Source organism: Varanus komodoensis, unplaced genomic scaffold, assembly GCF_004798865.1.
Source record: "Varanus komodoensis strain SLA01 unplaced genomic scaffold, ASM479886v1 scaffold45, whole genome shotgun sequence".
NCBI classification, from domain to species: Eukaryota; Metazoa; Chordata; class Lepidosauria; order Squamata; family Varanidae; genus Varanus; species Varanus komodoensis.
In genome coordinates, this window is record NW_025336011.1 from 6,063,041 (window position 1) to 6,087,606 (window position 24,566).

Genomic DNA, 24,566 nt, shown 5'->3' on the forward strand with positions numbered 1-24,566 from the left:
GAAAGGGGGGAGGTTTGTCGACGCGCGGGCGTGCCAAAGGTTGGACGCGAAGGGGATCATTTCCGGTGGCCGGGGAGCTGGCGAGGCCGAGAAGCCGGATGTCAGCGTTGGGTACGGAAATAGGCGGGGGTCAGTCTGTGGGGAGGGGAGCCAAACCCTGAAGGGAGGGGGGGCACAGCTAGACGTAAATCATTTCCCTGCTTCTCCTCTTTCTTGGGGGACCCCTCCAGCCCGCGAGTCTTCGCTCAAGGCTGATTGCTGCTCCAGCAACGTTAAAATAATGCATAATATTTGGAGAAAATGAACCCCACCACCACAGCCCTGCTTCTCTCTCTGGTACTTCGTGAAGGCAGATTTAGGTAGTGATTCGAGCCAGCATAGCCAATGATCAGGAATTATGGGAATAATTTTCCAAAACATCTGAAGGGCGCCAGATTGCCTGCTCCTAAAGTAGGCCAAAGGGTGCTGTTCTTCACACGATCTGTAATTCGTTTACAGGAGTCAAGCTTATGGGCATAGGTGGCCTCATCAGCCCGTGATAGGCATGTTTAGTGATGCTTCCTTATACAGTGATATAGTATTTCTGAATGCAAGTTGCAAGGTATGTGTGAACAATAGGGAGGATGTTGTGTTCATGCCTTCCTAGGAGTATGGCTGGCCATCATGAAAATAGCTTATTGGGTTAGATGAACTTTTCCTTTAATGTAACAAGGCTTTTATATTCTCTATATCAAGGTGGGCAGAAGGTAGATTGGATGATTTTCAATAGATCACCAAGAGAGCTTGTTTTCCAATTATTCAGCAACAGCAACTCCATAAATATGCCTCCCTTCTGCTGAAGCAGAAGGTACTTCCAGATAAGAGGGCTCCTGTGGCTAAGTTTCAAAAGGCATTCCCCAGATTTTCCATGTTGTCTTAATGATTTTTTATCTGTGGGAAAACACAGGAGAGGTACAAAGTGAAGATGTCATCTAGACACTTCATCCCCATAAAATGTTGTGAACAGGGTAGTGTGATTGCACAAAAAAGCCTCATCAAGGGGAAAAAGCCCTCAAAATACTTGACAGTAAACCAGGAGTAAATTTTGTGTAAAAGATCTGTAAATTCAGGTTTGATTCTCAAAATGGTGTTTCTCTAATTCAAAGTGCATATTTTGTCTCTTAAAGGTAGTTTGTATTTTACTCAGGTTTGTGCATAATGAACTTCTAGTAAAAAAGGCAAAGTGTATACTTGAAGCCTGTCTGCTCCTGCCCTACACACTGGTCTTTTCCTACCTTGCCTTCAACAGTACTTCAATTTGCCTTGCTTCTGCCCCATTATTCATTTCCTAGTCTCCATTTCTTCTCTCTCCTTTTCTGTCTTGCTTTTGTAGTGTAAATATTATCCCTTGGACGGAGATTTGAACAGTGTTTTATAATGCATCTCGTGCTTCTTTGATACAGAAGAAATGCTAAATGTTAAATTGATTTTAGGCTTGTATCTTGTCCTTAATTTGTTGCCATATTGCCATTGTACAGCCACACTTTATTGTGAGTAGCTGAAGGAGATGGTGGTGCCAACGCTGGACATGCCTGCACAGCCCATGGGGATGGTTGCTGATGTGGTCTTCGTCATTGAGGGCACTGCCAATCTTGGACCCTATTTCGAGTCCCTGCGCAAGCATTACCTTCTTCCTGCCATTGAGTGAGTGTTCACCAGATCCCAGGATGCAACAGTGTCTCCATTGGTTTTGCTACAAGGAGACACTCATGGGGGAAGGGAAGGCTGTGAAATTGTTCCTGAGAAAGGCTGCAATTGTTTACCTTAATCGCTACTGTGTTCTCATTATTTGAATACTGATTTTGTAAAAAGCCTTACAATATGCTTAATTGTTTATAAGAGCTACTTTTCTACTGAATGTAGCCCGATAGGCAAGACTAGCTATAGATATCCATGCTCTGCTAACATCTCATACCAATTACTGCAACAGATATGAAGAATTGTCTTTGCAAACAGTCTAGGAACTTTACCTGGTCCAAACTCAGACTATTAACAAGAATTGGGTGATACACCAGTGCTTTGTGAGCTGCACTTATCCTTGGTCCATTTTTGGACCCAAATCAAAGGGTTGGTGTTAACTTCTAAAGCCCAGGACTTGAAGGATCTATAAATATCAGCTTGGGCCCTAAGATTATATTTAGGGGCTGCCTCCAGGTAGGGATCTATGGACTTCGTTAAATTTATTCCGCCTGTGTTTCATTTAGTCGGTCTGTGTTTTTTGTCCCATCATTGATGGATCTGGCTTTTTCCCATTTTCTGAACTTATGTTTGTGAGCTTTTAAACAAATTTGCACTTTAAAAAATGTGTTGTTTTATTGTGTTGTAAGCCGCTCCGAGGCTTCGGCAAGGGGCGGCATAGAAATGTTATAATAATAATAAAAATAATAAAAAAGCACATATTTTCCTAAAATGTGGAAATTTGCCCAAAATGCTTATTTCATGTTTTATCCTATAGGAGGAAGTGTATATTTTCAGTTAGTGGTTAAAAAATACTTTTTTCCAACTAAATTTTTGTTTTTTCCTGAGTTGCATGTTTTTTAAACTTCCAGAAATTTACAATCTGCTATGGTATTCATGTCTTAGATTCACAGAAATCTAAAGTCATTTGAATCTTCTGTAGATTTCTCTGATTTTTCCAACCTCCAGGTTCCCTTACCTCCAGATGAGGCAGGAGGGTCTTTTCAGTTGTGGCACTTGGTTGGAGAATGCCCTTCCCAGAGAAATGTGCTTGGTACCTATATTGTGGCTTTCTGGTACCAGATGAAGGCCCTTTTAATCTCCCATGTATTTCAGTCCTTCAGTTTTTAATGCTTTAAATGTGCTGTTATATTTTTAGATCTTTACACCACTGCTGGTATTTACTTTGTTTCATACTGTAGTTTTAAAAGCTTTATATTTTTTATTATGTTACATTTATAATTTTAATTGTTGTGACTCGCCCAGAAAGCTTTGACTATTGGGTGATACAGAAATGGAAAGAATAAATAACTATTAATTTGGACTTAGATTTAGGAAATCATCGCTGGATCACAGTTTCAATGAGCCAGTGTGAACCATTCTCTTGCTTTTCATATCTGTAAAATGCAACACTGTGTGGGATTGAAAGCATTTACCTCTATCTATTTGTTGGAACAGAGTGGACAGAATTCAGGTTTGTAAGCTCTGTGGTTTTTTTTTACTGGGGCCCTGTGGCTCATCAGCCAGAGACAGGTGCAAATACCAGATCTGTCAGACAGACATGAACTTTGACTAAAGGAACAGATGCCTCTTAGCACATGTTCAGGCCAGGATTTTGTGATAAATATAAGGAGCAAACTTGCAAATCCTTTCATACTCAGTGTTTTTTCACTAATGTAGGCAACTAGAAATTTTTAAATTGTTAGTTGGCCACCAGAAACACATACCACTGTACTGAAAATCAACTAGAGATTCTGCAATGCATTCCTGGTTAGCTGCTGGTTACCCCTGAGATAAAATATAAGCCACTGAAAGCCATGGGAACTGCTCAGTAAAAATGAAAACTATGTATGAAGATGTGTCATATTGAAGCCAGCTTGGAAGTAAAGCCTACTGAAATCGTTCAGATTTACTTGTAAGTAGGAATGTATAGGAAGAAGGAACCTGGGACTAAAATATTGGCAAGTTGGGCTTTTTCCCCAGTTGAAGAAATAGCAGTACATATAGAAAATTACCTTTCCAGTTTCCAAATAACACTGTCAAGACAAATAAGAGAAAGTAAGCTGATGGGAAAACAAGCCTGCCATTTAAACGAGCAGAAATAAACTGACTTGGACATTTACAGAGGCTAATTCAGGTGTAAAATGCAATATACAGTTATCTGACATATTTACAATTTATACTTGCCCCTGGAAAACAGGTAAGTGATAAAACATGACAAATAAGTTCATTGGCATAATGATTTTGAAAAAAAATTGTGATTTTATATATCTGTTTTCTCAAGTGAGTAGTTTATGGCTGTTGTTCATAAATTCTTATTCATGCATCAAGTATTAGACAGCCCATCTGAGACTTTTTTATTTCTAGGTATTTCAATGGTGGTCCCCCAGCTGAAACAGACTTTGGAGGAGATGTGAGTATATGAATGTACTTTTGAAGTTGTTTGCAAGTGCAGAGACTTGAGTGGACTATGGGTAGCCCTTTGGCTACTAATTTATTTATTCAGTTTGTATTGTGTTTTTCCATTAAAAAATGGGGCTCACATTTTCTAAGTGGCACTTAAAGCACCCATTCTGTTTGTGTATGCCTCTTTTCTGTCATAAGGATTTTATGGATTATTTTGAGAATAGCTAAAATTAATTTCTGTTCTGTTTTCCTAGCAAAATTGCCTTATTACTTCCCCACCTGTCTAAACAGCAATGTTTCTAGTTTCAAAAATGGGGCAGATTGAGGAGAAAGATGGGGGCAACTGCAGGGCTTGGATTTAAGGCCCCAGAAACCTGAATTCATGGGTTTCTTCAATGAGACATAAACCCAGGTGACCTGGTCTGCATATAATAATAAGTGTGGATTAATTAACCAATGATTAATTAGGGTTACATGTGATCACAGTTTTGAATATGCAGCCTCCTGTCAGAGGTTATTTTGTGATGCACAAATCTGGACACTTGGTTTGCACATAACAACAACTTGAGTTTGTTGTTGTTGAGTCATGAATTGTCATTGTATGTGACCCCTGCACTATGATTGAACTATGAGCTGTTAGCCACAAACAGTATAGGAAGTAAACACACTGTATGCTGTTAGGTTGTGAGTTCTGGGATTTTGTGCATAACAACTCATAGTTTAGCCATAGTGCAGGGTATACATGTAAGAACAACCTGTGATTCAACAACATATTCAACCTGTACTCTGCATCGTTGTTTTGTGCGAACAATATCTATGGTTAATTGTGGGTTAAACAACTAAATTAAATTCCAGTTAATTCTGAGTTAACTGTGATTTAATCCGCAATTAACCCATGGTGACCAGGTTGGCACATCACAGAATAACCCTGATGAGAAGCTGCATATTCAAAATGACAGCAACATACACTGGGAACACAGTCTAGCAAATTGTGGGTTAATTAACCTACGATTTACTGCTGTTAAATGTGAACAGGGTTGTTTGGAGTAAGGAATGAAAAGAGCAGGATTTCCCAGGTAAAAGCTGCTTTTGAAAACTTGATTCAATATGTGTCTTGTTTTTTTTAATCAAATTACTTGCACTCAGATGTAACACTAAATAACAGTTCAGCATGATGGGAATAGACCTGGGTGATTCTTAGGGTCATACATCTGTTCTTCCTCCCCTCTGGTATAATAATGAGAGAATGTGGTATAATAATGAGAAGCTTTGCTTCCATTTTCAGTTAACTATAGGGGCTCCTTATATTTGAACCCAGGCACACAATGATTAGTATTAACTATGGTTTAGGGTATTATTATTATTATTATTATTATTATTATTATTATTATTATTATTATAACATTTCTATGCCGCCCCTTGCCGAAACCTCGGGGCGGCTTACAACATGATAAAATACATTGAAATACAATAGTACATAATAAATTACCATTAAATATAACAATACAAAAAATACATTGATTTACAAATACAAAATTAAAATTATCAGTATAAGATAAAAATATAGGAGGAGAAAGAGAAGGAAGAAGAAGTTGCCCAGGCCAGATCATATGTTTTAACAATTGAAATGATGTTTAAATAAAAAGGTCTTTACCTGGCGCCGAAAAACCAGTAACGACGGTGCCAGGCGGACCTCTTTGGGGAGTGAATTCCATAGGTTGGGCGCCACCGCAGAGAAAGCCCTCCTCCGGGTACTTACTCTCCTAATTTCTTTCATGGAGGGTTCCCGGAGAAGGGACTCTCCCGCAGATCTCAAAGGGCGGTCGGGCATATACGGACGTAAGCGCTCGTTCAGGTAGCCAGGACCCAAGCCGTTTAGGGCTTTGTAGGTCATAATCAACACCTTGAATTGGGCCCGGGCTTCAATGGGAAGCCAGTGAAGCTGATGGAGGACTGGAGTCATGTGAGCATAACGCCCCGTCCCCGTCAGCAACCTGGCAGCTCTATTTTGCACCAATTGAAGTGTTCGGACTGTCTTCAGGGGAAGCCCCACGTAAAGTGCGTTACAGAAGTCTAGGCGGGAAGTCACCAGCGCGTGTGTCACCGTCGCCAGGCAGTCGTACTCCAGGTAGGGGCGCAGCTGATTAATCAGCCGAAGCTGAAGGAAGGCGTTCCTTGCTACCGCTGTCACCTGAGCTTCCAAAGAAAGCTCCGGGTCGAGGAGTACTCCTAAGCTGCGGACCTTATCCCTAAGAGGGAGTGTTGCACCATTCAGGACCAGGTCAAATCCACCCTCTCCGAAACCCGATCCGCCAACCAACAGGACCTCCGTCTTGTCTGGGTTGAGTTTCAGTTTTTGGACCCGTTTCCCACACAAAAGAAGACATCGGGAGCTGCAAAACCCTTTTGACATCTAAAATGAAGATAACACTGCATATATCATTTTTTACCTTAATGCTATGTATATCTTCTTTATGATTTAGCTGCAGCTCTTTTTCAGTCACTAAAAACTTATTTTTAATCTTACATTATGAACTAGTAGGACTCCTTTCACATATTTTGAATAGGAGAACAGCTTTCTGAAGTGTCAAAGTCAGTGCTAAAGGGTTGCATGCATTAAACAGCAAACCCCATAAGTTTGTCAGCATTAAAAGCAAATGAATCTACCCACGTACCATTAAACGTTTGGTTTTCTTCAGAAACTTTTCTTCGATTTATCCATTGTTTGGGGGCGTGGAGCTCAGTAAATCTGCGCAGGTCCGCGGATCGGTGGCTGTGCCGGAGATATAGGTGTGTTTAGTGACTGATTAGCAGATAAACAGTCAAGTGCTATGAATTGTGACAGGTCCCAAGCACAGCTTTTAACATTCAGATGGGACAATGAGATTACATTGGGACAAAGAGAATCCTTTCAGAATCCTTTCGTGTAACATGAGAGCCTGCAGGAAGCTTGTTTAGCAGAATGGAATGTAGCGATTTACTTAACTAGCTGATTTACTTAACCAGCTGATTTACTTAACTAGCTAGCTGCGTTCCTGAGTGGAGCTTCGAGCAGATCAGCGGCTGTTCTGGCGCATGTTTTGAGTGATGGAGCCGCAGCAGAGGGGTTCAAGAGCCACATGCGGCTCCGGAGCCATGGGTTGCTGACCCCTGGTTAGGGAAAAAAGCCAGATTTGAAAACACAGTTGAAATTGGTTTACTTCCCTAATCTAAACCATAGTTAAGACCAGTGACAGTTAGTCCAGATTCAGACATAATGGATAAAGGTGGTTAGTTGAAAATTGAAGTGAAAACCTAAGTTCTTCTTGCAGTTATGCCAGAGGGAAAGAGGGAACATTTGGCTCCTGAGACTAATATATAAACACTATATCATAGTTTAATATTGTTATGCAAGTCATGCCATTGTTATCCCACTTTTTCTCCAAGGATCTGAAGGTGGTAATGTACATGAAGACTATTACATTACATAGGTAATCTTTTAGCTTACAAGGAGTGTGGGATGCCCTGGCTGCATTCAGGCAGGACTCCAAACCATCGCTCAAATGACTAGGAACAAGCCGCCTTTTGTACACACTATCCTCCCCTCACATCATGTGCATGCCCCAGTGTATTACTTCCTGATTTGATAAAACTATAATTTGCTCAGAAACTAGGACTTGACTTAGTTGGATGAAGTGTAGTTGGATGAAATGTGAAAGGAATCTATTAGGTCATGCATACAGAACGGAGAACAGACAGCATGCAAGCACAGAGATTGTTCCCAGTCCTTTGAAAGGTCATCTGAATACAGCCAGTTTGTTGCCAGAAGTCTGCCAGTGAGCTTAGTTTCTTTAGCTTTGACATACATATTCCATGTTAATTTAAGAGAACCTATAGGAGCATCTTAGACAACAAATTGCTCTTTATGAACACTCGCATTAAGTTTGTGCATAGTGCAGATATTTTGAATGTTTATGCCTGCTGTTGTGGAAGCTAATGGCCAAGCAGAAGCCCAGCAGAAGAGTTGAGGTACTGAAAATACCTTTGTCCAGAGCCAGTCAGTCTAATCAACTTCTCCCTGTCTCCTGCAGTATGGCGGTACCCAGTACAGCCTGGTTGTGTTCAACACAGTGGACTGTGCTCCTGAGTCATACGTGCAGTGCCATGCACCAACTAGCAGCGCTTACGAGTTTGTAACATGGCTTGACAGCATTCAGTAAGTCTGGGAGTGTACACAGGTGCTAGCAGTCCTGCTAAGGATCGCACTTACCTTGGTGGCGGCAGCAGCTGATATATGGGAATTTCTGGGGGACTGGGTAGAGCATGCAGGAAGTTCAGAGGAGGGAAGGTCAGTGCAGTAGCTCAGTAAAGGCTATAGCGGGCAGACTGTTGGTTGTACACCTTGGAGTAATCCGAAAAGATGTCTGAGTGGATCAATGTAGCAAATATTTGGGGGAAATGGGCTGAAATGATAAAGTAGTGTTCTTGCTCACTTGTTGTAAGCATGGAGCCACATCCTGCCTTGTGGCTGTCTTTCTCCCCTGCTTGCAGAGTGCTCGCAAGGTTGATCACTGAATAAGTGGTAGTTTGGGGAGGGGAGGGGAAACTTCTGGATTTCCTAGGTCTAAGATGAGGTGTGTTGAAGTGCAGTGAATGGGGAGGAAGCCAAACCTTCTGAGTTTCTTGTGTGATGAAGCTCACCAGAGTACTAGCCACAAAGTCTAGAAGATTATGAAGCTCTCTGCATGCATCTTACAAGATTCCAATTGACATTAAGGAATCTGGAGTAGCAGGGCTAAGAGAAAACCTTTTCCTAGCATTTTGGAGACCAACTGTCAGTAGGACTGGATGATTTTAGGCTAAATGAACCAAAGGTCTGATTTCATATAATGGCTTCATGTATGTCTGTGCTTTGTCTAGTGCTTAAGAATGGGTTGGTTCAGACAATCATAAATTGAGAGATGAACAAGTCTTGGACATACGACAGCCACCCAGCTCATCCCTTCACTGGGAACAAACCAACTAGAAATCCTTCATTTAATTGTAATGGGCCATTATAATAATTTGTAATGTAATGTCTTGTGTGTACCACGGGTTCCCAGCATTACATATGCCAGCTATGGAAGCCTGACCTTGTCAGCTGGTTCTAGGATTTTTTGCTTGATTGATGGCTTTGGAGCAAGCCAGGCTATGAAGTCACTTCTAAATCATGTCTTTCTATCCAGCCTTGTTCTGAAACTGTTAACCACACTTTTTCTAGTTAAGAGAAGACAAGAAACTGTAACTAATAGAAGCTTTCCTAGTGTGTTCATTCCCATCATAAAGAGGCCACACGCATGACCTGTGAGGCTGTTGGTTTCCAGCACTGGCCATCTCTCATTCTTTTGCCTTCCTGATCTCAGGTTTGTGGGTGGTGGTGGTGAGAGCTGCAGTCTCATCTCAGAAGGGCTCAGCACTGCTCTGCAACTCTTTGATGACTTCAAGAAAATGAGAGAGCAAATGTAAGTATTATTGGAGTGGGAGTGAAGGGAGAGTGGGAAGCCAGGACTCAGCGAATATGCACGAGGGTTCCCATCTGTTTTTAATATTAATGTGTCCCCATGAGTCACACTTAAAATTGTGAAATACTTTATTTTGTTTTGTGGTTTCTATTTGCCGGAAGTCGTTTCATGAAATGGAGGAAAACTACTGTGAAACAAAAGCTGGGTTTTGTTTTTTCTCATTTTTCAGAACTTTTTACCATTTCCTTTGGCACGTCATAATAAGACATGACAAAATGAAAGGCTGCATTGGGACGGTGGGGTCTGGGTTGGTGCTATCTACTGAAGCCCTTTTATTTGTTCATTTGTTAATAATATTATTTTAAAATAATGTTAATTCCCCAAGTGGCTCAAAATTCCTAGCACTGAGGGAAGGAAGGCTTTGTTTTGTTTTTCAAGTGTGCATGTAACTTCTGAAACACAATTTCCCAGCACCACTGCTTTACACAGAATCAATCTATCCCTAATCCCTTCTTTTACCTTTTTTTAAAGTGCAGAGCAAAGAATAGTTAGGATAATACCTATTCATATCTGCCATACATAATGCTAGTCCAGGAAAGAGCAAATGCATTACAGTGCTGTACTGCTGCTGAAACTTTACTCTGGAGCAAAACAGTATGCTTGGGAATGTAGTTCTCTCTATTTATTCATGCTCTCTTCCGAACAGAGGCCCCACACATAAAGTTTGCATTCTTATCTGCAACTCCCCACCCTACCTGCTACCTGCAGTGGAAAGCACAACATACTCTGGCTATACAACAGAGAACCTGGTGCAGAAGATTGGTGAGGTGAGTCGAAGATGTTGGGCAACAATCTGGATTTCTAATTTCTCTAAATTTATGGGAGATATATGATGGGTTTGGAGTAGGAATTCTTGAAAGTAGATCTCCAGATGTTTCAGACTTCAGCTCCCAGCATTCTTGACTATTAGCCATGCTACTGTATCCCAATCTTCCCAAGCATCTGCAATCTCCCACAACCTGGTGTTCTCCAGATGTGCTGGACTGCAACTCCCAGCATCCTGGAATGGAAAACAGATCTACTGCATTGAAACAGAGCTTGGCTTGGAGGAGTGTGGGAATCCTGGCAAGTAAGGCATGGAGTGAATCTGGTGGTTTAGAATTGAAGTTGCTCTGAAGAAGGTGCTGCTTCCTCTTGTCTCCTGTGAAATTCTCATGCCAAGTGAATGAGAGGTAGAGAGTAACAGCTAGAATTCTCTGGGAAGGATTTGTGCTCTGGGAAGGAAGTGGAAGGAAGGGATTGCTGTCATGTTGATAGGTAATCCTTCAGAAGAACTTTGTATTATGTATTTATTATTTATTTATTTAGAACATTTCTATGCCGCCCCCATCGCAACAAAGCCTCGGGGTGGCTTACAGCAAGAACCAAATTATACAATGAAAATATTAAAACCCAGTGCATCTCGGCTTAAAAATAATTTTAAAATCCTACAAATGACAAATAAATTAACACTTAAAATAAATTTTAAATAAAAAGGTCTTAGCCTGGCGCCGAAAAATAACGACGGCACCAGGCAGACCTCTCTGGGGAGCGCATTCCATAGGTGGGGTGCCACCGCAGAGAAGGCCCTCCTCCAGGTACTCACCCTCCTAATATCATTCACAGAGGGTTCCCGGAGAAGGGCATCTGTTGCTGATCTCAAGGGGCGGGAGGGCATGTATGGACGCAAGCATTCCTTTAGATACCCAGCACCCAAGCCGTTGAGGGCTTTATAGGTCATAACCAACACCTTGAATTGGGCCCGGACTTCAATCGGGAGCCAGTGGAGCTGACGGAGAACTGGGGTTATATGAGAGCAACGCCCAGTCCCCGTCAGCAGCCTGACAGATCTTTTCTGCACCAATTGAAGTATCCGGACCGTCTTCAAGGGTAGCCCCACGTAGAGTGTGTTGCAGAAATCTAATTGGGAAGTTACCAACGCGTGTGTCACTGTCGCCAGGCAGTCGTTCTCCAGGAAGGGATGCAGCTGATGGATCAGCCGAAGCTGCATCCATCCTGCCTATTTCCTGGCTATTTATTGTAAGGCCTATTCAAAAAACCTGTCTCCTCCCTGGTTGCTTGTTCTCTTAAACCAGGCTTGGCAAGCAAAAGGTCCAGATGTATCCATAATGCCCGGAGCCTCAGCTGTATGACCTTAGTAGTTCATGAAGGAGAACAAGTATGTTCAGATATAGATGTGTTCAGGTACCAGTTTACATGGATAAATATAGTTTTTTAAAGTACTAAAGTGCTCTTTATATATAAGCAGCTGAAGGAAGTCAGTCTGCAGATGAGTTCATAATGGCCAGTCATGTTCTCCGGCTAAAGAGGTGAACTCTGGGTGATGTTATCATTTAGCTCAATTTGTCTAACCTGCTGAACTTTTTATACTCTTCATTCACCTTCCCCTTGGTAATAGAAAGTGTAGAAAGTCATGAGTTTCAAAACATTTGCATTTCCCATTGTGAACATTTTCTTATGTGTTCACAGTGTTGACTGAGATATCTTTAAATCTACTTAGTTTTAGAGCTAAAATGAAAGTGGGTTGCCTAATAGCCCTGATATGTGTTTTGTGTTCTCAGCAGGCAATGCAACCTTATGTTCAAGTAAACAGCAGACTTTGTTAGAAAATTAATAAATATTTTCTTAAGAAAAATCAGTAATATATGCCCTTAGGGTAGTCAAAGGGTTACAGGCCTTTTATATCAGGCGTAACCCAGATATACTCCCAGTATTGTTTTGTCACTGTCTGCTGCTCACCTAAAATAACTCTAAGACATCAACAAATTGGATTAGTCGTATCATAGAGGAGGCTTCCTCAACCCAATACCTCCCAAATTTGTTGGACTCTAACTCCCATCAATTATATAACAGGATTTGCAACACATCTGGAGAATGCCAGGTTGTCTTAGGTGTCCTGAGCTAACTTGCTCATGCCCTGCAGGGAAGGTCATATATATTTAAGAGGAAGGAGATTGTGAATCCCAGGGTATGTGTCAGTTCTAAAGAGGAGTGATGACATTACAACCTGCCTCTTGGTCTCTTCTCTAGGATGCTAGGCATTAGCATCTTAGATGACATAGTTCATGCTGAAATGCACCACAGCTGCTGCTCTGATTGTTTCATTTCCATTCCAAGCCTGGTGGGTGTACAATTCACAAAGACATCTTATTTGATACTAACAAAGAGGGAGTAAAAACTTGGCTCACAGTTTCAGTCATAAAACCAAGACAAAAGATAGCTTAATCAGCTATCCTGGGAGATTTAATTTTGATTTGTTAAACTTATATGGCTGCCCATTAAGATATGCTGTGGATAGCTTATAGTTCAGGAAGTGAAGTAAAATGCTAAACATGGGTAAACTGACATAATCAAGAGCAACAAATATTTAAAATGCAGCACTTTTTTTCTTCTAATAGGGATAAAATTAAAGTTGTTGTTGTTGTTGCTAGTCGCGAAGTCATGTCTGACCCATCGCGACCTCCAGGCCTTCCTGTCCTCCACCATCCCCCAGAGTCAACTTAAGCTCACACCAACTGCTTCAGTGACTCCTTCCAGCCACCTCATCCTCTGCCGTCCCCTTCTTCTTTTGCCATCAATTGTTCCCAGCATTAGGCTCTTCTCCAGTGAGTACTTCCTTCTCATTAGGTGGCCAAAGTATTTGAGTTTCATCTTCAATATTAAAATGGCTGCTTTAATTAAAAAAAAGCAGAAACAGTGAGTGTCAAGTGCATGTTAAATTGTCTGGTAAAATAAAAAAGATCTTCACCTGACACCACGAAGAAGGTAAAGAAAGCACTAGATGAGCTATAGATGAGTGCCACCTTGGAGAGGGCCCTTGTAGCCACTTGTCTTACCTCACTTCCTGGGATCACACAAACCAGGACTTGCACAGAGGATCTTAAAAGTTTACTTAGATGACTTTTAAGAGGTAATCCCTTGAGTTGCTATGTGAGGGATCAGAACAGTCACTCTTTGCCTTTTGCTGTGTTTTTCTGTGCAACTTTGTTAGGGCTACTCTTCCCTTCTTGAAATTGTTCTGAAATAAATAGTGGGAATAGGCAACTGGATAACTGAGCATGTGTGTGTTGTTTAAAATATCTATCTATCTATCTATCTATCTATTGAAATGTCTGACATATCGGAAGTGTGCTAGGTTGGAGAAGGCTGGTGTTTATGCTACCTTTCTTCCAATGTAAAACTCAAAGCACATCCATGGAGTTTTCTGGTGGTCTCCCATGCAAACACTGCTTTGACCCAGGCCAAATTAGCTTCGACAAGGCTTCTGCTTCATGTGCCCAGGTTTATGGCCTGGGTTCTCTGCTGGTTGCCAACATGCTGGAAAGCCCCATTGGAACCCCACAGTAGCAGCAATTTGGAATGGGCACCTGTAGAGATCTGTCTTCCACATCCTGCCCTGAAAGTGCATCCTGCTCACCTGCTCTGTCCTTATTCCCCCAGCGTGGGATCCACTTTTCTATTATCTCCCCACGGAAGCTGCCAGCTCTGCGCATTCTGTTTGAAAAAGCTGTGACAGCAGGCATGATGGAGGCTCAGCTCAAGGACTACAGCCAGGACCCCCGGCATATGATCCTCATTCGTGGCATGGTGCTTCCAGGTGAGAGCCTACCTAGTGCTAGGAAGCATTGCAGGGTGGGTGCAAGCTACCAATCCTGTGATGGGCACAGGGATGCAGGAGGCTTGGTATTCCAAAAGGGGTGGCTTCCATTTCACCATTCAGGCCTGCCTGGCTATTAAAGTGTTCATCAGTAGGCAACCTTTGTTTCGAGACGGTCTATTAACTGCAAAGAGTTGGTTGAAGGCCAAGCTTACTAGGATTTTGCTGTGGTCAAATACTCATTGACTTAGTCACAGAAGTAGCTGTATGCAGAGCACATGCATTAAAATCAATGGATTTATGACGAAATCTATTTTCCATTAGAATCATATTTAAATTATATACCAAGGAGGTATTTCATATTTCATGATAAGGCACAGACACAGAAAAAAAAGCCTCAGATGTGACATTAGGTGCAGAATTCATTTTCCTGAAAATCTTTGCTTTTACTTTTAGGTTTGAATTATAAAAGCAGTTTCTAGTCCTTAGGACTGCAAAGATACACTTGAAAATATATGAGCAAATGGTCAACTGAGAAATCCTAGAAGCAGAGGAGGAGCCGCGTGATCAGATTTCTAGGAGGCCTAGTTTCAGTGTCTGCATCATTCCTTCCTCTTCTCCATGGCTAGCAGATCCAGACATGAAAGTGCTTGAAATGACAGGAGACCACATAAGTCAGCTGTTTTGGGGACAACTTTTAAGGCACAGAGTATGTGCAGTCCTGTTAGTGGTGTTGTTGCCATCAGTGGTGTTGTAGCCATCAGCCAAGGTTTATCTGTATATTTATTTTAAACATAGCTAGCTTCTCTCTTTTTTATGTAAAGGTGCAATCCTATGCATGTTCAGACAGAAAAAAAGGCTTTCAACTTCCCACATGCCCCAGCCAGCATGGCTAACCAGAGCATACTGGGAGTTGCAAGAGTTTTTTCTGTCTGAACATGCATGGAGCTGTACCCTTGATCCACTATTTCCATCTTGCATCTTGATTTATAGCTTAGAGATTCCCAGGTGGTTTCCCGTTCAGGCATTAACCTGGCTTAACTTCAGCATGTGGACTGTATCTTTTGCCATCCGGTTGTTCCCCCAGTAACCTCAGTTTTATCTTTTTTAATTGTTAATCGCTATGTATGTATGTATGTATGTATGTATATATGTAAGATGCATTGCCTGCTTTTCTGCTAGTGTGTTCACAGTGGCTAACATTTAGCATAAAACGTGTGCACTAAATCAATATCCGAAGGATAATAAAAATATAACTTTTAACATTTTAAAGATAAAGACCTTGAGGATTAGCTCCATCCTGTGCTGCAGGCAGTTGATGTTCCTTTCATTTATTTGTGTGTATGAGAGGAAGAGAGAGAAAATGGGGTGTCATGGTATGCCCACTTCCTGTTGGTGACAAAGACCATCTCTTGCATCTTTATTTGCAGTTGGAGGAGGGGCTGCCACAAATGCCCTGCAGTCCAAGCAGACTGTGCCCCAGCCCCAGCCCCCCACGGTGCCACCCCAGCTCCCTGCTGCCCCGCCACAGACCCTGCCACCAGTTTCTCAGCCATACCAGGTACATTTGCCCCCAAAGCTGTGTGTGTGCAGGGGGTGTGGGGATGGGATGATTGCTGTTCCCAGAACTCATCCCTTGCTTTGCCCTCTGATCTCTTGCTTAAGGTGACACCATCCACAACTCTCACTGCCGCCCAGGCAGCTGCTCAGTCAGCTGTGGAGGCTGCCAAGAACCAAAAAGCTGGCCTGAGCACCCGCTGTGAGTGTTTGTTCCCCAGGATTGGGAGTAGAGAATGCTGCAGAGGTACTAGAGGTGTGTGGGGTTAATGAGGGTAGGATCCATGAACACAGTGCTTTCTTTCTTCTCTCCATAGTCACCTCCCTGAACCCCATGCAGCCAGCCTTTAGCCAAGCTCCTGCACAGACACTCCCAGCAGGCTCAGTTCCAGCCCTGCCTCAAAAGCTCCCTGCCTCTTCACAGTCCAGTCTGGTCTCCACAGTAACCACGGGCTCTAGCCTGCTTGTCCAGCCCCCCGTGCAAGCTCCACCGCAGTCCGGCGCCTCAGCCATGGTACATGTGAGCAACCATTTGGGAGCCGGGGGGAAATGTTGTGCAGGGTTTATCTTGTCCCTGCTCAAGGGTTTATCACTTCTTTTTCCAAATTTTAAGTTGCTAATCCTCAAGAGGCTATTGCCACCTCTCCCTCTCCTTTCCCATCCCTCCGCCACTTGCAGTCCACAGTCGTGCCTCCCAGCAGCATGACGGTGAGCCAGCCGGCTCAAGCGCAAATTGGAGCAACTCAGCAGTCAGTCACAAACAAGGTGATGGCGTGGAGTGGCGTGCTGGAATGGCAGGAGGTGAGAGCTGAAGCGTGGAGGAGGAGCAGGGGTCAGCTGGGGAAAGGGGGACCTTTGTCCTGACATGTTTTGATGGTCTGCCCTGTTCCTCTTTCCCTCAGAAGCCCAAGCCAGCTTCTGTGGATTCCAACACCAAGCTCACACGTTCCTTGCCCTGTCAAGTGTACGTCAACCAAGGGGAGAACTTGTGAGTGTCAGTCTGCGTCACCAAGGGGAGGGGAGTGTGGCAGTCAAGGAGAGGCTGGCAGGTGGAGCAGGGAGGTCTGGGGCAACACGGGTGTTCTGCGGTTAGAAATGAACTGAATGCTGGGAGGCCTTGGGAGCAGTGGGCTGGGGGAGCTGGTCAGTTAAATGAGGAAAGGAACATACCAGCAATGCAGTGGACAGGGAGCTTCTGATCCCAGGGCTTAGCAGTGTCCCTATAGATTTAGGATAGGAGTGGGGGCGCTCTTTCAGCCTAAAGGCTCAGTTTGATTTCCCCAAAGCTCTCAGAAGCTGCGTTCTAGCAGAGGGCAGGGTTGAAAACAAAAGCGTGTGACTAAAGCCACCAAAAAGCAACATGTTGCAGCCGAAAGCTCCTATAGCCAGTAACTAACCCTTAGGAGAGGCTTTTCAACCTTTTAGAATGGAAAAGAAACCACACAATTTCTGGGAAGGTATCTCAAAGTATTGGTGGTTGAGAAAAAGGTTGGTTCAGAGAGTGGAGTTGTTGAAAGAATATGGGGCCAGGACCAGGATTCTTCGTCTCTTAAGCTCCAAAATAAGAGCAGCCTCTTTGATTTGGCGAAAATAAATCCGGTGAGCATAGGTTAAAGCCTGAGGTGGAAGAGGAACTAGAAAGCCTCAAAACCAGGGGTGCTCTCCAGGGGGTTCTGGATAGTAGCTCCTGTCAGCTGCAACCTGGGCAGTCACTGGTCAGGGACAATAGGAATTGTAGCCTAGCAACCCTTGGAGGCTTCCCACCCCTGCTGTAAACCTTGAGACCTACCAGAGCAAGATTCCCCACCCCCATCTTGAGAATTAGATCTTGTTTGAAGTGTTTGGAGCAGAGGGCCTTCAGAGGAACTGCCTGCTGGCTAGAGGGGTGCTGGGAGTTATAGTCCAACACTTCTGGGGGGCACCAGGTTGGGGAAGTCTGATATAGCCAATGAGGAACAAGCAGCTGACCTCCTTCTCCCTGCTGCATTCCAGGAAGGCTGAACAGTGGCCCCAGAAGCTCATCATGCAGCTGATCCCCCAGCAGCTCTTGGTAAGTTCAGGAGCAGCAGCCTGACAAGCGTGAATGCAGCCGAACCGGACTTAACACCGGCTATATCCTCTTAGGACAGCCTTTCCCAGGCATGAGATGTTGTTGGGCTGCAACTCCCATCCTCCCAAGCTGGCAGGACCAGTGGGCAAGGAGGATGAGAACTGTAGCTCACCCACATCTAGGGACCGAAAGGCCATCAGAAATTAGTGTGTTTCTTTGTATTATTGGCTTTCAGCTGCTCTGTGTTTCCCCAAAAGCTGCCTTGATTTCAGCACCCCTCTTTTTAACCAAGTTTGCATAGCCTGGACACAAGATCCGGCTCCCACTGAGCAAACCTCTCTCACTCCCTTACAGACAACGCTCGGGCACCTGTTTCGCAACTCACGCATGGTTCAATTCCACTTCACCAACAAGGATCTGGAATCGCTGAAAGGGCTCTACCGCATCATGGGCAATGGATTTGTAAGGCTCTGCGGGTGACAGAGGTTGTGGGTTCGGGTGACCCAGATGACTGGGAGAAGGCAGTACCTTCCCTCATTGTGGGATGGTCATGATGAACAAGTCAAATCACAGTGATTAAAGTTTCAAAATGCATCAGGGCTGGGGAACCTCTGGCCCACAGAAGCATGAGTTTGTACCATATGCCCTACCCGTTCCACACAGGTTAAAAGCAGAGGGATTCCCAACGACGTCACACTAAGTGTTGAGTATTCAGCCAGGCCTTGTGGCCCCTTCCCTTTGCCCACAGCTCACAGCTGCAGTCAGGATGTCATACAAATGCTACACCTGATGGCTGCTGCTTGGCAGAGCAAGTTACCCAAGTGCCAGTCAAGTCCCTTTCCCCATACAGAGGGAGGCATGGAGCTCCACGCCCTTCAGCACAGGGCAAGGAAAAATGGGCAGCAGCCAGAGGATGTTGTGGAGGGGCTTGGGGCTAGGGAGCCGCTCACTTGACTTTATCCCTCTGGATTGTTCCAGGGGTCAGGGAGGCAAACCAAAGGTTCCCCTCTCTCAGAGGCTTTCTGGGATTCCCTGCCATGATGCATGTTTTGCTGTTGAGGCCGGAGGACCTTGGCCTTACAGGAAGAGCTTGTATGGCCAGGGCTTCTTAGTCAACATGGCAGAGCTTTCATCTCATCAGTCAGACTTATTACCACGGGGAAGGAGGAAGCATCTCAGTAGCTGTTGCGGCTTCTGAGATTATTTAGCAGATGTGCACCTTTCTTGTCATACGAGCAGGCAGGCTGCGTTCATTTCCCTCACACAACTCCCTGTGAGGTGCGAGTGTTGATGCTGCTGTATTCTTCCAAGAAGAAAATCTTCATGGGGCTCATTCCTTATGACCAGAGTGGCTTTGTCAATGGCATTCGCCAGGTCATCACCAACCACAAGCAAGTCCAGCAGCAGAAGGTAAGTGGCATGTATCCCCAAGGCATTTCTCCCTTCTACCCCACTTTCCCTCACCAGGTGCATTGGGGGAGCTTTTAACCAGACCTCTTGGATTGCTGCAGGCTGAGATTTCTCACTCCCTTTGGCTGCAAAACTTGCCATTTCCCAGATGACTGACACTCTAAGGGTGACTGTTTCCCAGAAGCACAGCTCCTCAGCCCTACACTTTTTCTAGCAGGATTTGTAGGGCTCACCTGACCTGAGGATGAGACCCTCTGATGTTAAGGTAGTAACAGTGAAAATGACTTATGAGCACATCAGGAATAATTCCCAACATCCCCTTTTCTTTCATAGTGTTTTGGGGTTTGCTGATGCACTGGAGCTCTGCAGACAATTCTTCCTATTGAATTGCACCTTGAATTTAAGTCCTGTCCCAGCATTTTGTGCATGTGTTTGTTTATGTCTCTGCACATGAATGTGCTGTTAGGTCTGAGTTAGGCTACCTGGTGCCCTTCAGATGTTTTGGACAACAGCTCCCCTAAGTTCAAGTCAGCATGACTGGTGGCCTAGGATTACAGAAAACGTGATTCATTACCTTTAGAAAACACTAGATTGCCTGCCGCTGACTTATGCTACCTTTTGTCTCCATTTGCAGTTAGAAAGGGCATGGGCTGTCTTCAATTTAGGTGATGCAATCCAGCCTACAGGCAGACCTTTCTCCTTGCTTGAAATTTTCCCCTGTCAGTTCCCGTTGGTCCGTCTCCATGTGCTTACTTCTCTTCTACATCCCTCTCTTTGCAGCACATGGGAGGGTCCCAGCCCTTGGGGTCTGCACCCAACCCGCAGCCCTTCCTGGCAAAGCAGCCTGGAACATTGCCAGTGACTCAGGGGGTCCAGCAGCAGGTAAGGCAGATGAGATGAAGTTTTGCTATAGCCCTTTTGGGGAGAGCAACCACATCAGGTGGGAGCTACTTCCTGCCTGGTGGAACCAGTTCTCAGGTCTCATTGGCCACCTCACGCTTCTGGTCAGATGTACATACACTCCCCCTAATCTTCTTGCAGATGGGTAACCAACAGGTGAGCCCTGGCATGCCTCAGGTGGGGATTATGGAAGAACAACAACGTCAACAGGGGCTGGTGAGTTTTCATATGGAGGTTGAAGCCTATTCTACTTGTTGGGGTATAGCTTGTCCCATCCATCCTCCATTCCATACAGCCTAATCAACCCAATGGGCTTAAGTCCCCAGTCTGGAAGGGGGATGTAGGCTAAGAGGATTCATCTGTGCATTAACCCAACAATCTAATTTCCTATCTGAATGTATCACTTGTGTTGGGAGTATGATAACTCTTGCAGCGTACATGGGGTTTTGATTTTTTTTCAGTGTCACCCGTATTTCTTCCTGCTGTCAAATGCAGCTGCAACCCAGGTGGAGGGCAGTAAATATTCCTGGTTTCTTTAGCTGTAGATTCCTTTTGCTTAAAAAAAAATCTCCGAACCTTTCCTAGCTTCATCCAGGGCCTCCCAATACTCTTTCTATAATTGGGCCACTGCAGAAGGCTCTACAAATAATTGCATTCACATTGGAGAGCAGTCTGTGTTTTATGGGAGTATAGCACAGCTCACCTTTTGTGGGTTGATCCCTGCAGTGCTTTTGGCACCCCTTTTAATTTACAAGGAAACTGGGAAATGCTGAGCAAGCTCCACTGAGCTAGATGATTTCTTTTTTCCAGTTGCAGCTCCGAGTGCAGCAGCCTCAGCCAGCTGCCCCACCCACAAGCCAGCCTCCACAAGCCTCAGGTCCCCCTCAGGCTGGGCCACAGGCCACACAAGGGGGTGCCATGCTTAGGCCCCAAAATCCAGGCGCCAATCCTCAGCTCCGTAGTCTCCTCCTGAGCCAGCAAACGGTAAGCACAGTTTGCTTCCTTTCAGTTTCCCCAAGGAACTGATCTTTATTTGGAACTATGCTAGTGTTGACCATTGCTAAGAGAATCTTGTCTGCATGTGAGAAATTCTACAACTTAAGCACTGGGGGAGACATGATGCCCCTGATCCTCTCCTCCTGGAGATGTGCATTTCCCTTGAAAAGGAGTGGCCTCTTCTTCCTCAGTGGTGGGGAAGCTTTATGGAGACAGCAACTCCACCCATCAGCCCAAATGGTTTTATTCAGGGGGTGTTGAACCCCTTTTAGGCCCTGGACTGAATTTATGTTTGGGGTGGAAAAAAGGCCTTATTCCAGTTGTGGGTATGGCCAAAAGCAAAACAGGACAAGAGCCAGAATACCAAAAATAATAGCATATTTTAGCTTAGTGTAATTAAACCTTAAGTGAGGTGTTTCAGCATTCTAATGAATGCAGGGTGGGTTGGGGTAGCTGAGGATCATGCAGAAGCTGAGAAGCCACCAAGTAAGAGAAGGGGGTGGGGCTAGAGGAAGGGGGAGTGGCAGTCTGAGAAACCCAGATGGACCTGAGTTGGCCCCCATGTTGGCCTGTAGTTCTGTACCCCTGCTTTATTCTCTTGTAGTAGAATTCAATCCATTCCCATTCCCTTTCCTATCAAGGTTCTGCCAAGTCTTAATCAAGACATCTTGAGAACTCTAGTGTGATCCTCAGAGCCGTTGCGTACCAAGCTTTTAGCGTTCTTTAAAGTTATATTTTTAATGATGCTTTCTTCTCTCAGACCGAGGGGAAACTGGGATTCAAAGCCTTTGGGGAGCTGAGAGAAGTGCTGCAGTACTCTGATCATGTGGGTGGAAGGAATGGAGTTGTATTCTGTTGTTTGAGGGGTAGCTTGGCCATATTTAGCTACCTGGGCAGGGATTGGCACCTAGAAGGTAGACACCAGCTGGGTTGTAGCTTTTCAGTTGAATTATATCCTGACACTTGGGATGGTTAAAGGCCAGAAGCAACACTCCTTGTCTGGAAGCAGTGGACAGTTTGTATTGTCAGGTCTGCAGTGAGACTGAGAGGGTCAGAAAGGGGCAACCAAATGATTTGTTGGCAGCAGCAACTCCGCTGTGAGGGGAAAGGTTACAATATTCAGGGTTTTTTAATTTTGAAAGAAAGCTGCGGAAATAGGGAACTATATGCAGGGGGTGTATAAAATGATGCATGGTACAGAAAAATTATTTCCCCCTCTCATAATACTAGAATTCAGGGCCATCCAATGAAGGTGAACAATTCAGGAGAAAGAAAAGGAAATACTACTTCCTCTAGTAAACTATGGAATATATGACCACAAGTTGTAGGAATCCATGCACTTGAACTATTCTAGTTCTAAAACTGGAATAGTCCCATTACTGGAAGAGAAAGCTGTGAGTGACTGCTAGTCACGATGGCTATATAGACCTGAGGATCAAAAGCAGCAAGTCTCTGTGTTCCAGTTGTGGGCAACATGAACAGGAAGGTGCTGTTGCATTCATGTCCCCCTTGCTGGCTTCCTGTGGGCATCTGGCCAGTCTGGGGAAGAGGATGATGAAACAGAGACTTCCAGTCCGGTCCAACAGGGCTCTTTTTATGGAATGGCTTGCTTCTTTGACAGTCCCTCCCTCCTTGCACTGGATTCCCACATACTGTTCCCTCTTTCTCTCCTGTACAGCCCCAACCTGGAGTTCCTCAGTCCCAACAGCCTCTCCACCACCTCCAACAAGGTTCTCCAGGAATGTTACCACACCAGCCTATGGGACAGGCTATGGGCCATCAGCCTCCTGGACAGCAGCAGCTCCAGCTCCCTGGGCAGTCTCTCATGCATCAAGCGCCTGGACAGCAGTGGCCAGCCCAGATGGCACCACGGGCACCTTTGCAAGGTACAATGCGCATTGTTTATCTTAAAGAAGCACACACCCAGAAACAGCTACTTTGACCCCAGAAAAAGCTGCATCGGAAAGCTGAGGAATGATTTTCATTTTAAAACGAGGATGAGGGACATTTTTCCATCAAGAAGCAGGAGGGGAAAAAATGGGGCTTGGGATGCATGTACTAGCAATTAATTAATTAATTGTATTATAGGTTCTTGATATTTGCTGGAACAGAATCTTAATTGTTCCTGTAGAGGAGAGGAGGTGAAAGGATACAGTTAGTCTGTTTATCTGGGAAAATGAAAGATTGTTGACATTCTTTAAGGGAGTAGGTTAGGGGTGTCCAACTTCTTTCAGCCTAAGGGTCATATTAATTTCTAGAGCAGCTTGGCAGTTGGGGCACATTCCAGTGGTGAGCAAGGCCAAACACACAAAGAGTGGAACCAAAGTACCAAAATATATCAGCCTATTTAAGCCCTTCCTGCCAGGAACTAAGCCTTATAAGCATTTCAACTTTTTAGAATGGGGGGAAATATGCAAATCTCAGGAAAGCACCAAAGGCATGGCCATCAGGGGAGACCTGGGGGCAGTTGCATTTGGCCTGTGGGTCTGAGGCTCAACAATCCTGGCATAGTTGAAGAGTTCCTGGAAATTCCCAGGGGTCTGGGTGAAATTAACCACAAGGTCGCAATTAGTCCTTGAACTGGAAGTTTCCTGCCCCTGTTTTAAAAGTGTAATACCAGAAATGTACCTCATTTCTCCTGGTTATCTGTTTTCCTCCATCCCCTCTCTCACTAGGTCAGATGCTGATGAATGCTGGTCCCAGGGGGCCTGTATCTCAGCCAGGCCTGCAGCAGGTTCCAGCCCCCAGCATCATGGAGGACGACATCCTCAGGGACCTCATCTGATGACGGAGGAGAATCCAACTTCAGCCTCACCCAGGGCTGAGTTTGTTTCTGTATGGGGGAGTTCCTTCCCTTCTGGAGAACGTTACTATTCCTTTCTCTTGTGTATAATATCCTCACCTCCACCCCTCTTCCTTCACATCTGTTTTTTGCTGAGTTTCCTGCCTCATAAAAACTGCAAGCTACTCAGCCAGCTCCTCCACCCCTCTGCCACCATTTCAGAAGTTCCACTTGGCTCTGTTGCACCTGACACAAATGGGTAATGAACCCAGGAAACCTGAGCCATCGCCTCATCCCAACAATTTCCAAACTTGACCTTTCACAACATTCAGGAGGATGGAGAGCTGAGAATTTGGGGCTGCCACTGAATAAGGAGGCGGACTTCTGTGAGTTTGGTGAAGGATTTGTGACTCGGAATTCTTGCATTCTCAAATGGAGAAGTGAGCTTTGATGAGTTATGAGCTTTCGGATGGGGATGGGTAGGCGATCTAGCAAAGGGGACCTGCTTTGTTCTCCTTCACGGTTAAAAATCTCTCAAATCCTGTCCTGAACATGGCCTTTTAGGAGACTCTTTGCAAGTGTGCCCTCACCTCCTTTCCTCATTTCCCACGG

At 44.6% G+C, this 24,566-nt stretch overlaps 1 protein-coding gene across 5 annotated transcripts; it reads left to right on the plus strand.

Moving 5' to 3' along the window:
* Nucleotides 1-2: 2 nt before the first annotated feature.
* On the plus strand, nucleotides 3-24,505 carry MED25 (mediator complex subunit 25). 5 transcript variants are annotated; one of them, XM_044444471.1, is made up of 21 exons: nucleotides 49-111; nucleotides 736-847; nucleotides 1,518-1,683; nucleotides 4,084-4,129; nucleotides 8,193-8,317; nucleotides 9,504-9,602; nucleotides 10,309-10,429; nucleotides 14,103-14,259; nucleotides 15,690-15,820; nucleotides 15,925-16,018; nucleotides 16,134-16,336; nucleotides 16,495-16,617; nucleotides 16,719-16,804; nucleotides 17,809-17,866; nucleotides 18,221-18,328; nucleotides 19,106-19,276; nucleotides 20,057-20,158; nucleotides 20,318-20,392; nucleotides 20,987-21,160; nucleotides 22,851-23,058; nucleotides 23,848-24,505. In XM_044444471.1, exons 3-21 carry the CDS (start codon nucleotides 1,547-1,549, stop codon nucleotides 23,955-23,957), a joined length of 2,328 nt encoding a protein of 775 aa, XP_044300406.1. In that variant the 5' UTR covers nucleotides 49-111; nucleotides 736-847; nucleotides 1,518-1,546; the 3' UTR covers nucleotides 23,958-24,505. The 5 variants fall into 5 exon arrangements, with proteins under 5 accessions (XP_044300408.1, XP_044300409.1, XP_044300405.1 ...); XM_044444470.1 differs by lacking the exon at nucleotides 736-847 and having other exon boundaries at nucleotides 5-111; XM_044444472.1 differs by lacking the exon at nucleotides 736-847 and having other exon boundaries at nucleotides 6-111; nucleotides 16,134-16,330.
* Nucleotides 24,506-24,566: the final 61 nt, after the last annotated feature.

Bases quoted from the DNA above. Each gene is read 5' to 3' on its own strand.
- MED25 (XM_044444470.1), top strand. From the start codon at position 1,547: ATGGTGGTGCCAACGCTGGACATGCCTGCACAGCCCATGGGGATGGTT. The intron at 15,821-15,924 runs GTACATTTGCCC...CTCTTGCTTAAG, and splicing joins CAGTTTCTCAGCCATACCAG to GTGACACCATCCACAACTCT. The intron at 21,161-22,850 runs GTAAGCACAGTT...TCTCCTGTACAG, and splicing joins TCCTCCTGAGCCAGCAAACG to CCCCAACCTGGAGTTCCTCA.